Source organism: Pogoniulus pusillus, chromosome 25, assembly GCF_015220805.1.
Source record: "Pogoniulus pusillus isolate bPogPus1 chromosome 25, bPogPus1.pri, whole genome shotgun sequence".
Taxonomy (NCBI): Eukaryota; Metazoa; Chordata; class Aves; order Piciformes; family Lybiidae; genus Pogoniulus; species Pogoniulus pusillus.
Genome location: NC_087288.1, coordinates 5,206,115 through 5,219,135, shown reverse-complemented (window position 1 = coordinate 5,219,135; position 13,021 = coordinate 5,206,115). Strand labels below are relative to the sequence as shown.

General features: G+C 39.4%; 1 protein-coding gene across 4 annotated transcripts in view; it reads left to right on the top strand.

Moving 5' to 3' along the window:
• Positions 1–13,021, top strand: part of PHIP (pleckstrin homology domain interacting protein) — a 105,100-nt gene that overhangs the window by 64,879 nt on the left and 27,200 nt on the right. For all 4 annotated transcript variants that reach the window (XR_010306997.1, XM_064164246.1, XM_064164245.1 and 1 more), the window contains 5 exons: positions 3,148–3,288; positions 4,455–4,531; positions 5,341–5,572; positions 8,874–8,993; positions 12,662–12,769. Coding sequence is in view for 3 of the 4 variants with exons in the window: in XM_064164246.1 (XP_064020316.1) it covers positions 3,148–3,288; positions 4,455–4,531; positions 5,341–5,572; positions 8,874–8,993; positions 12,662–12,769 (678 nt within the window). In the remaining variant the exon portion in view is untranslated. The remainder of the gene's footprint in view (positions 1–3,147; positions 3,289–4,454; positions 4,532–5,340; positions 5,573–8,873; positions 8,994–12,661; positions 12,770–13,021) is intronic.

The following is a 13,021-nucleotide window of genomic DNA, read 5'->3' as shown; positions in this document are numbered from 1 at the left end:
TCAGCCACTCCTATTTGTAGTGAGGGGCCCAAAACTGAAAGAAAAAGACCATCAGCTCTTCCCTCAGTCATAGTTGAACACGTTGGTGGTACATGCTGTGCAGTAAGAAAAAGCCTGTAATACTATTATCTTTTTAGTCAAACCTTCACATCCAACTGTCCCTGCCCTTTCCTCAAGTACATAAAGATCTGCCTGACCTATAGCTACTTGTTAGCAGATTTTGGCAAATCTGTGTTAAACAGAAATGCAGTCAAATATGGTTTTTCACAAGATGTGGAAGATAAATACCTAGAGGTGCTTTTCTGGTCTCTGCTTCACAGCTAAGAAGTCCCTACCAACTTCTGTCAATTTGTTATGTACAAGATAACTACTTCTTTTGGGTTTTTTTGTCTTCATTCCTGTTTTAGCATTTCATTTTTACCAAAGAATTTCTTACCCTTTAGCATCACTATGGCCTGATACTTTTACCTTCACGTCACTTCCATGATCAAGTTTGTTTTTCTTTGGGGATTGGTGAGCAGTCAAAATGAATTTTTCTTTTCCTCAGCCTTCAGCAGTTCAAAAGACAAAAATTCTTCCCAAAACCAAAAAGTAATGCAAAGTGTTTCAGTTTTCCACAGGCATGTAGTTCTAGTATAAGCAGGGTAAAGCTGTGTTTATAATAACACCTCTGAATAGAAATGGGAATGTGAAAGGTTAGGACTTCAGTTCCTAGAGAGGACACATGAGCATTACAGTTGGCTTATAATGTAGCTTCTGCAAAGTCCTTGCTATTGTGAAGGATGCTTGACTAATTTGTTTCATTGGACTTACATGATTCCATTCTATTGTCTGTACTTCCTCATATCATGCTTCATGATGCTAAGAGGCAGGTGCACTTCAGAAAAGTTGCAGTTTGGTAACAGAGGTTGCTGTAACACTGACCTCTCCTTCAGCGATGAATCTTGAGAGCTTGATGAGAAGTGAGCATCCCTGGAAGGCTGAGAGACAGAAGGCTCTGTGATAGGCTCAGCCACAAATCTTAGGGCTACCTTGAAGCTGTTCTGAGTCAGATCAGAGCAGCTTGAGGATGTCTGGTATATGCTGCCAGTTGGAATTCAGAAGTAGTAGTAGTACAGGTCCCAGAAGTCTTGGTCAGTGTTAAAATGCTGATTACAGAGCAGTCCCATTGGAAGTGTCTTGGGTAGATGTGCTGTCAGTCATACCTTCCCCAACCTAAATTCACAGGACAGAACAAAAGGAACATGGTACTCACAGGCACAGAGCAGTTTGGCTCTGTGTGCTCAGGTGAAAACAGACACAATTTTACAGAGCAGTGTGTTGGCCCACCCTGCTGAGCTGTTGCAGTCACATATGTAAAAGGTGTGTATCTTCTAACAAGGAAGGCAGGAGAAAAGCACTAGCTACCAGAGTTCTGTGTTTTAAGGAAAATTGATGTGGCCTAGAGTTATGGTTTAATGCCAGCTGGCAACTAAGCACCATACAGCTGCTCACTTACTCCCTTCCAGTGGGATAGGGGAGAGAATCAACGGTAGATGTGAGAAAGCTCAAGAATTGCAATAAAGGCAGTTTAGCAGGTAAAGCAAAAAACACACACCTAAGTAGAGCAAAACAGTTTATTCATTCCCTCCTTCCCACTGCAGGCAGGTGTTCAGCCATCTGGAGGCAAGCAGGACTTCAGCACACTTAACAGTTACTTGGGAGTGATGGTGTTTTGTCTTCGCAGTGTCTCCACCCTTCTCTTTCTTCCTTCAGCTTTATATGCTGAGCATAAAGTCATATAGTATGGAATGGAATATATCTTTGGTCACTTGGGGTCAGCTATCTCAGCTATGTCCCCTCCTAGCTTCTTGTGCACCCCCAACCTACTCACGGGTGGCATGAGGAGCAGAAAAGGCCTTGAATCTGTGTCAGCACTGCTCAGCAATAACAAAAACATTGCTGTGTTATCAACATTGCAGCACAGACATGAAACACAGCCTCAATACCAGCTACTGTGAAGGAAGTTATCTCTATCCCAGCCCAAACCAACACACTGAGGAAAACCAAATATTAGCTGCTGATGCTAAGCCAAGTTTCATTACAGTTTTCACCAAAAAAGTTGCTTGATTTGTTTCCTCAACAACAAACATTATCAAATGTGTCAGGAAAGATCTTCTCTTTTCTACAAAAGAAAAAAAATCCATGACAAATTGATACAAGCAGCTTGTTCTATTAGAAGGCTCTGACAGTATTCAATACTTCCTGTGGTTTGCCCCAGTTGTACTTCTTCACTATTCAACCATATCAGCATCTCATAGGTAACTGAGATTTCCTTCAGGGAAGAAAGAGCACTGGGAAAGTATACCTCCTTTTGTGGCATCGAGGTATGTGTCCATCTGAGCTGGGCTGAAGTTGGATGTATGGGTGCCAAAAACAGTTAGCAGAAACTGTGAAATGAAGATCATAGCCTGATATTTTTTATTTGCCAGACATTGAGGACTAATGCAAGATACGACACTTTGCTTTGAGAGCAAGTGTTTGCATTGTGTATATTCAACTTGAAAAACAAGATGTCTTTCTAATGGAGTATGAAATGTTTCTTAATTACAGCTTTATTTCATTCTTGTAAGGTTCACAAAAACCTGGGTTCTTTCCAACAAACACATTCATTTGAATTCTCACGTGTATCATGGTACCATTTAAGGGTCTTTACTCTTTAGCAGCCATCTCTGTGTGCTAAGGGTTGTATTCCTCTATGAGTCTCTCTCCTAAGAGATCTGAATCCTCTCTCCTAGCAGATCTGAACCCTGGAGATGCCTATAAAAGCTTCCTTTCCTGTGATGGCCACTTTTAGTGCCGTTTTGAGCCATTACAAGTTGTTAGCAGCTAGTTAATTGATATTTGCCTTGTAAAGAATTGAGTTTCAATTATTAAGATAAATATTTTCTATTATATCTTGGAAGAACTCTTTATTATTTCTGGAATATATTGAACAGCTCGATGCTTATATTCAACTATCCATGTGGAGCACATTCTTCAGCAGCTCTTTCCTTTGGGATTTGTGGCCTGTTTTGAATTTTACAGTGTTTAAACTTGCATCTGTAAAAGTTGCTTTCTGGAATGCTGTTATTCAATAAAAGAATTTTGTGTTTAATGTCTTCACAGAACCATTCCCATGATCATTTACTAGACACCAACGACTCGAAAAAGCAGCAAGCTAATCAGCACAACTACCGTACAAGATACGCAGTAGAAGAAACTGCAAGGCCTGCTGAAGAGTTAGAAAATGGACACAGTTCCTCAGATGTAAGATCCTTATTCCTGAAGTAATCTTGTCTATTCCATTTCTGCTCATTAGCCTCCTGCTTCAGCTAATTGAAGCTTCTTTCTAGTGGAAACTCATAGAATACATTGGGTTGGAAGGGACCTTTAAAGGTCATCAAGTCCAACCCCTCTGCAGTAAGCAGGGACATCCCCAATAGATCAGGCTGCTCAGAGCCCCATCAAGCCTGACATTTTTCATTGTGTTTTCTTCCACCCCTTTAAGCAATGATGTAAAACTATGTTTTCACATGCTGTTGTATGTATTTAGTTCTTGCTGTCAAGTAATTGACACTTACTTATAGGAGAAACCTCTTTACAGTGAAGGTGACAACAAAGCATTGGAGCAGGCTGCCCAGAGAGGTTGTAGAATCTCCTTCTCTGGGAGACTCAAAACCCATCTGGATGCATTCCTATATGACCTACCCCAGGTGATCCCAGTCTGGCAGAGGCACTGAACTCGATGATCTCTCGAGGTCACTTCCAACCTCTAACATGCTGTGATTCTGTGACAAAAGGGAGAAATGCTCATTTGTAAAGGCAGATTGCTAAGTATATGTGTGCAATGTAATTGTAAACCTAACCACTATCGTCCATGTAGCCTGGCAGCAGTGTGGTTACTGGCTCTGGGTGGTTCTGTCTGAACAGGGAGGTTGGATAATACTGTCTCCAGAGGTCTCTCCCAGCCTCAGCTATTCTGTGCTTCCATAGCTACAGTAGAGAATTGAGTAATAAGATTATGTGCAGTTTGTAGTAGGTATTTGATACTAATTGGGAAGATGTGGAAATGTTAGGTTCAAAGGACTGGAAATAATTTTCAGCAAGGTATGGTAGCTTATTTAAATGTAAACTGAGAAGCACTCATGAGTCCACTGGCTATATGCTAACAAAATCATTATCTCCTGATATTATTATACTCTTATTATATTCCTACTGTACTCTTCATATCTATGCCTGTGCAGCTGTCCGTTAAAATAACTATCTGCAAACTAAAATGCCTTTTTAACAACATAAAGCTTTTGTAATACTGTGAATTTATAACACATATAAAGCCTAGTCTTAGTCATATTATCAGGTATTACAACTTTTTTGAGTTGCAATGAAAAATTCTTTTTTTTTTCTTGCCTTCCCCTCTGCTCCCCCTTTGTTAGGAAGGGGAAGTAGTTGTTGCCAGTGGTGGAACATCAGAAGATGATGAAAGAGCATGGCATAGCGATGGCAGTTCTAGGTAAGTGACAGTACAATTTACACAGAAAAGTCCTGATAAATTGTAAATAACCTTCTCTGTAAACAAAGTAATAACTAAAACTTCAGCATGTTCAGAAGAAAAGATTAAAAAAAACCTTTTAAAACCTTCAGGATTTGATTTCCAGTTATATTGCTAACTAAAGTTTAGGGAAGGTTTTATCCTTGTTTGCCAGAAGCAGGATTATTTCTGATGGATTTTGCAGGAGGGTAATGTTAGATTGCTAACTAAAGTTTAGGGAAGGTTTCATCCTTGTTTGCCAGAAGCAGGATTATTTCTGATGGGTTTTGCAGGAGGGTAATGCTTGGAGGCACATGCACGTTTCAGGCACGTGGCAGTAGATTCTCATGACAGTGACACTAACTGGTTCTGCTAACCCTTGGTTTGAAACTAGAGAGCAAAGATAGAGGTAGTTTCAACCCATCCTTTGTTTCTTTAGTAGATTTTTTCCCTTGCATTTGTATTTAAAGCTATAGAAACTCAGAAGTCCTGTGAAGAGGACCCAGACTTTAGCATGAGTCATCCTGAACTGACCATGTTAAGAGTGGGTTTACTTCATGTCATGCTAGAAGTTAAGCTTGTTGTAAGACTGAACTAGTTCAAGACTTTAGGTTTGCTGCCATTTAAATTGCACTTAGAACATAGGGGTTTAGGCACTGATTTTAATTACTGAAAGTTGTCTTGACTGCTAGCTGTAGTCTTTTCTTGGGTTATACAATCCAACACACCCTGAATTGCTTTTTTAACTTCTGGGGTTTAATTTCTCTTGTCCTTTGGTACCTCATACATAGTGACTACTCCAGTGATTATTCTGACTGGACAGCAGATGCTGGAATCAACTTGCAACCACCAAAGAAAATTCCTAAAATTAAAACAAAGAAAGCAGAAAGCAGTTCAGAGGATGAGGAAGGACATGAAAAACAAAAGAAGCAAATTAAGAAGGAAAGGAAGAAAGGGATTGAGGAGAAAGATGGACCGTCAACATCACCAAAGAAGAGGAAACCCAAAGAAAGAAAACAAAAGGTTAGATGTTCTTTGGTCTTGCTGTCTTAGAGTGAACTTAATACTGTCTAATTTGTAAACCTGTCAAGAGTTTTACTCATATTAAATGATAATTACTAAGTCAAATTTCTAAATATGGTAAGTTTCACTCTAATATTCATCAAACCATCTTTTCTCGGACCAGAAGCTTTCTTTCTATTGACTGTTGGTTTAGCATGTGCCTGCATTTTTTCACCTACTCTGAAAAGAGCCTTCCTGTTTAACTGCAGTTTCTGTTAGGCCTGTGCAATCATGTAAATGTTTTTTTTCTGTTATTTCCATGATGTTTGCATGATGATTGCCACTGTATTTCCGTCAAGGGCAATATGCAGGCTGACAGATTCTCAGCAAAGCTGATACTGCTTGGTATGAAATGCAGCATGTTAGGTGATGGTTGTTACTCTTTGGTTAGTCTACTTTTTTTGTTGTTGTCTTTGGTGGTTGTGTTAATGCTAATAGTATCATGATATTTACATGTTCTGAAACCAGAAGAAGGTACAATATCAGAAAATAGATAGTGGGGTTTTTAATTCGTAGAATCAGAATGGTTTAGGTTGGAAGAGGCCTCCAACATCATCCAGTTCCAACCCCCTGCCATAAGCAGGGACACGTCCCACTAGAACGGGTCGCTCAAGGCCTCATTCAACCTGGCTTTGAACACCTCCAGGGAGGGAGCACATCCTGGGCAACCTGTTCCAGTGTCTCACCAACCTCACTGTAAAAGAATCCTTTCCTAACATCTTGTTTGAATCTCCCCTCTGCCAGTTTAAACCCACTATTCCTCATCCTGTCATTACGAGACCTTGTACATAGTCCCTCCCCAGCCTTCCTGTAGGCCCTCTTCAGATACTGGAAGGCTACTATAAGGTCTCCACGAAGCCTTCTCTTCTCCAGACTGAAAAGCCCCAACTCCTGTAGTCTATCCTCATAGCAGAGCTTCTTCAGCCCTCTGATGATCTTCGTGGCCTCTTCTGGACTCACTCTAACACTTCGACGTCCTTCTTGTGTTGGGGGCTGAAGAGCTGCACACCGTACTCCAGGTGGGATCTGATGAGTGCAGACTAAAGGGAAAGAATCTCCTCCCTTGCCCTGCTGGCCATGCTGCTCTTGATGCAGCCCGGGACATTACTGAAACCTCCAGTTGAGCTTTTTATTATAAAAACAAGACTGACTGGCAGCCTAATATTTCCAATTAGATTAAAGCTGCTGTGAGTGTTTTGGGAACCTTGCATCCATTTATCACAGTTACGTCCTGGTTATTGAGGTGCAGGAGGTCATTGACTGGGTTTTTAAAGATGACCTGCTACTTTCTTGAATCATGAGAAAACATTAGGCTGGAAGGAATTTCAGAAAATTATCCCTCTGCCCCCAGGCAGGATTAATTATACCTAAAATTCCTGAAAGATGTTTGAAGTTTCTTGTGGAGATTCTGCCTCCTTAGTGGGCAGAGACCTCACAGTCCTTACTGGTAGAAAGTTCTTTCTGATTCTTGAACACGAATCAAAATTAGGGCTTTCTGCTGACGAAAGAAGGCACAGAATCATAGGAATTAAAGAAGGAGTAGAGAAAGAATGTCATTCCTCTCTCTTAATGCATGGGCTGTCAAGATCTTGAGTGGTGCTTATATTTCTAATCCCCTTCCACCAAAAATCAATCTAAAACATGATAGAGCAATGAGGAAAGGCAAGATAGGAAGATCAAAGGATGGAGAATACTTTTTTTCTTTGGGGCAGACACGAAGTGGATGATTCTTAGGAGGGAAAGAGTTTGAAGGAGATATAATTAAAAAGCTGTTATAAAACTATGAATGGTTTAAAAATTAATAAATGCAGAATGATTTACTTACTCGTTTTATTACAATGAGATGTAACACCTAATGACACAGATGTAAAGCACAAAACAGAGCTCTTTCCTCATTCCACACCCCACTCTTTGTAAGCAAACCAACCCCAAACTGCCTGTGCATTCAATCAGGTTGCAGAACTAATTACTAAAGGATTTAGTAGAATTTCAGAAATGATTGGATAGTCACTGTGACTAGTCCCTTCCGGATGATTAACTGAGTTTGGGTTTGGCTTTCAGAGGGTCTTAAACTGATGATTAATCTGTGAAGTTACAACAAGGGAAGATTTTCTATTTAAAGGCTATTTCTAATTACCTTCCCACAATTCACTAGTTAGCTAGGCAGACTTTACTCTCGTGCAGTGCATCAGTTTCTCACAAGACAGACCTGCTTTAACCTCAGAATCCACAAGCTGCTTCTGTGTCAGTGATTCATTACAGTGGAAAGGTTCTCTTGAGTTTTCACTCGTTTGTAACTGCATGTATGCTTTTTTCTTGTGGCTACCCACCAGCACTAAAAGCAGTTCCCGTCCTAGTGAAACCACATCTCACCTTGTGCAATGGAGTTGCACTTGGGAGTATCTCATCTACAGTCTGAGATTGCTGAGTCTTACGTTAGTAGCTACATGCAGTGCATGTTTGTACAACCGTCCAAGGCTGCTTTCTGTACATGCACAAGATTCTGTTAATTTCAATGCAGAATTGCTTGAGTGATTGTGCAAACACTTACCCTTAAATGGCCTGGTAGATAGAGACAGCATGCTCCTAGGACCGGCTACTGCAGCGAGCTTCCTTCCTTTCACAGTGTGGACTGAAAACACAGTTCCACAGCACATTATAGCATAGACACCAGTACCATCATGGATGTACAATCCAGAATATTTCCACATGGAACTGAATCTTAGAATTGTTTTGCTTGGAAAAGACCCCCTAAGATCATTCAGTCCAGTCGGCAACCTAAACATGCATTATCTCTGTGTGTTCCTTTTCCTCTTCCCCCTAATTTTGTGGAGTTCCTTACCAGGAGGCAGCTGTACAGTTGTAGTCCTACAAGCCAAGGCAGATGTGGGAACTTGGTTAAAGAAAATAGCGTATTTCAGTTTTGTCTTTTTGGATAGGAGATGTAGTTACTAAAGTGTTAATAAATTCAGTCCTTGTTAAAAGAGCCCCATCACCTCTAAAAACAAACAGATTAAAATACCCCAAAACCCTCAAACATCCAAAAAAAAAATCAACCTCACTTAATTTTTCAGATAATTAATGGTTTCAGTCTTGATATAACTCTAAGCAGTGAAGTGAAATTTGTCTTCACACTGACAATTTCCTTTTGACATTAAATATACTTAAGAAATGATAGTTTATTTTAATACACTTCCCAAAATACAAACCTTCCCCAAATGTTAATATATTCCTGTTAATCTTCTATGTACATTTTTTTCAGAGGCTGGCTGTGGGAGTTCTGGCAGAAAATGGTTTGACACCAGAAGAATGGCTGCCTTCAGCATGGATTACGGACACTGTTCCTCGTCGGTGTCCATTTGTGCCGCAGATGGGGGATGAGGTATTGCAGTTTTTCTCTCTGCCTTCTTCCAGCTTGTTTTTGCCTTTCTTATTTTCAACTGTGTGGGTTCTTTTTCCAGAGGTTTGCTATCAAAGTATTTTGGGTTTTCTACAAAACACTCTTTGTTCTAGATAAAATTTGCTTTTGCTTCCTCTAGTCTTTGCAGTACTTAAAATATTCTTTGCAGTGTTTGACTTTAAAAAAACTATTATTATTCTTCCACGCTGTTACAGTAACATTCCTTTTTGTATTATGTTTGGTGTTCATTTCCTTACAACCTGTGGAAGTGGTGTGAAGTATTTAAAACTCCTCCTTACTTGTAGAGCATCTTATATACTGAAGAACAATAAGAAATCAAACAGAAATTTGTTTGGAAAACCCTAGACTTGAAGTAGGAATTAAACTTCTAGGGGGAGGACGTGGGGTGTTTTTGTTGTGAGTGTTTTGGGGTTTTTGCTTTGTTTGGGATATTTTTAAGTTTGGGGTTTTTTTGTTTTGTTTTAGAGTGAGCATTCTGAAAAAAAAAACTCTATTGTCCTTTTCACTTGTGTTTCTGGTAGCTAAAAAAATCTGCTGGTCTCTAACAACAAAAAAAGCATTAGAGTAGTTTTGTATATATGTGTTTTATATGAACTGTAGCACTTCGTAAATGTTGGAAGAGACCCCTAAGATGATCCAGTCCAACCTATCATCCAGCCCTGTCCAATCAACTAGGCTATGGCACTAAGTGCCTCAGCCAGGCTGTTTTTGAACAGCTCCAGGGATGGCGACTCCACCACCTCTCTGAGCGGCCCACACCAACCAGTTTTTGCTTTGGAATATATATGAATAAGTAGTGTCAGGTAGAAGGAAATCTTGCAAACCATAGTCTATGCATGTTTCCTAAATCTCCTCAGGTTAAAACAAGGGGAAATATCTGGCTTATGCTGTAATGTGGTCTGATGGCTCTTCAGGGAGTGGTGTGTTTCTAAGCTACTAAACAGAGTTCTGTTGTAGCTCACACCTTCAAAATGCGGTTGGAGAAACACTTGACACTGGTGACAAGGTTGATTTAACTTTGATCCTGAGCTAGAGCTGTTTGTAAGAACCAGCTTAGAAACTGAATTAGAAGCAGAGGTTGCACATGTAAGCAGTTTTGTTTTTACTGGATTGCTTCACCGGTGCAGTTCACAGCTCAGCTATGCAAAAGTTACACTGGCATTGCTAGTGAGTTACACTGGCATTGCTAGTGAGGGAGGGAAGGAGAACTTCAAGTTGAGGGTTGCAAGTGGAGAAAATGCTTATGTATTTATACCCTCAAGCAAGCATGTTTTGAGGACTGTGCTGTTCAGAAGATCAAATCCAAGTAAATGTATTTGGTGCTTGATACCATCTGGATACGGTGAAGCAGCCAAGGGTGTATCTGTACCGTAGTAGACAGGAGACTTCAAGGTGTCAGTTCAGGAAGATAGACTAGTGTGTTTGTTTTGGCACCTGCTGAATAGCTTGTGCAGAGAAGTACTGGTGGTATCTAAGTAGTCTGAAAAAAGGCTTTATGTTGGTGAACAGGAAATTTCCTGACCTGGCCTAGAAGGTAGGGATAGTTGCACCAATGGAGAGTAATGAAGTTGCTGTGTCTAAAATTCCATCTCTGATACATGTGCCTCCCCAGATTTGCTTAAGATGTGAAAAGAAGCAATTCATCTAGAAAATTACTTTAGAGATCCACAGATCAGCTTCATTAGAAGATCTGATCCAAAGAGATCTTCTGTGGCCCTCAAACTTTTTTGGTGAATAGTTGATCCATTTTCTAAGATTTGAGAGGAGAGTTATTTCAGATTTGTTCGCTTACAGCTGTACAAACAAGGAAAGAAAGCAGTACTATATTTAGTTATACTCAGTGCATGAGAATAGCACACACCATCCCTTTTCCTGTTCTGAATACTGCCATTTACAGACTCCTGTCATGTGCTTGAGGAACAGTGGAAACACTCCTGAGAGACAAGACTGCAATTTCCCTGCCTGATTATTGATGTCATAGTTGTTGGAGTATTCTGCCACTAGCACAATAAAGAACAATTTTATCTGGGTGCTACAACAAACAAGCAGAAGCCAAAACTGGTCAGGATTAAGAATAATTTTTTTCTGGGAAAAGATAGAAAATCTTTTTTTCCATAGATATCTTTTTAGTTTGTTCTCCTGACAGAAGAGCAGAGGTTTGGAACTGTGTACAAACTAAAAGTGTTTCATTTCTGCCAGTGGTTGGTGAATTTATCTACAGCTTCAGCAGGAGTAAAGGAGGAATTATGTGTAGCCTGTGTCACTAAGTGAATTTCCTTGGTTTGATTCACTAGAAGGTGTAGGAAAAAATTGTCACAATTGAAAATGTAATTTAATTTCACATTTTTTAAGATCTGTCTCTCAGTGGCCTCTGTTCCTTTTCCTGGCAGTCAAGATTCTGACAGTGCTCAGGAGATTCTCTCTTGCTGCTTTCACGCCTGCTGTAACTAGTGTGCGTTTTTACTCTGTAAGGTTGTTGTGCTTGCCAAATACTTTGAAAAACAAAAGTGAAAAAATTGTGGTGCTGAGTCCTTTTCCATAAATAATAGTTGCCTTGTAACTCTAAGAAACATTAAGAAAGTTGAGTAACTCTTAATGTAGATACTTGGCAGATGCATTGAAAATGGTTTGTGATGCAGATAGTTTTGGAAAGCAGGTGGAAATGCAAACATTTGTGTGTTGATTTTTATAAATGTATTTTAAAACTGAGGGCTTTTCTCTCTAGCTTTTTTTTGTGCTAGACCTTTGCATTTAAACTGGTTTTCCATCATCTTATTTGATGGAAATCCCATGGTTATGGTTATGGGGTATTTTTAGAGAATTTTAAGATGTGGCATGTGTTGTACTTGGAATGCAGCTGTTTATCAGATCTTTGTTCTAATTAGCCTGAGGAACCTCTATTTTGCATTTTGGATGCACTCCTGGAATATATATTTAAGGTTTTCAGCTTACTACTTCATTACAATGATCTTAACACAAATCATTCATCCACTTAGTATTGTACACAAAAAAATCCAAGTCAAATTAACAGGCTCTAGTCTGAACTATGGACATTTATAGTGGGAAGGATTTGAAAACTTTTTAACAAGCACTCACAATGTCCATTTGCAGCTTGTTCATGTCTATGCTAGGCTGCTCGTTTGGTGGTGTGAAATCAGTACAATCATGAAACCACTATTTTTTCCTTCTAGATTATATTTCTTATTGAAAAAAAACTAGGATTTGCCAGATAGTGAATTTAGTGTTTCTTGATTGTCATCTTAGGGTTGTCCTTAATAATAGCTGGATAGATCAGTGGAATTCATGCTACTGTCATGAAATTTAGTGATTCTTAATTGTCATCTTAAGGGTATCCCTAATAATAACTGGATAGATTAGTGGGATTCATGTTACTGTCATTGAATTTTTCTGTATTCTGACAATAAATAGATGATTAAAGTTCCATTTTGGTCTCACCTGTGTAATCTAGGATATGTTGCTTATAGGGAGAGTGTTTTAAATCCTTCCTGCTTTTCCTGTGGATGTTTTTGTAGAAAAAAAGGTAATGTTGAAATAGAAAGTAGCAGTGATGTGGTAGTGTTTGAACTCCTCAAAGCCTATGTTACATAACCATCACTTTTCGCTTTCAGGTGTACTACTTCCGACAAGGTCATGAAGCCTATGTTGTAATGGCTAAGAAGAACAAGATATACAGCATTAATCCCAAGAAACAACCATGGCATAAAATGGAATTAAGGGTAGGATTTCTTTTTTGCTTGTATCTTAATGTTTTAAAAAGTTAGGTCAAAGAAGATTCTTGATAAAGAAGTTTCTAACATTGTGCTCTTCATATTTTAACGGGGGGCGAAAAGAGAACTTAATCACATGAAATCAGACCTTCAGCTGTACTTGTTCATACATCTGCTTGAGCAGATGAGGTCGTTACACTTCATAGCAAAATATTTCTCAGAGAAGTTACATTGTGAAATAACAGCTTGTTTTGAAAGGCT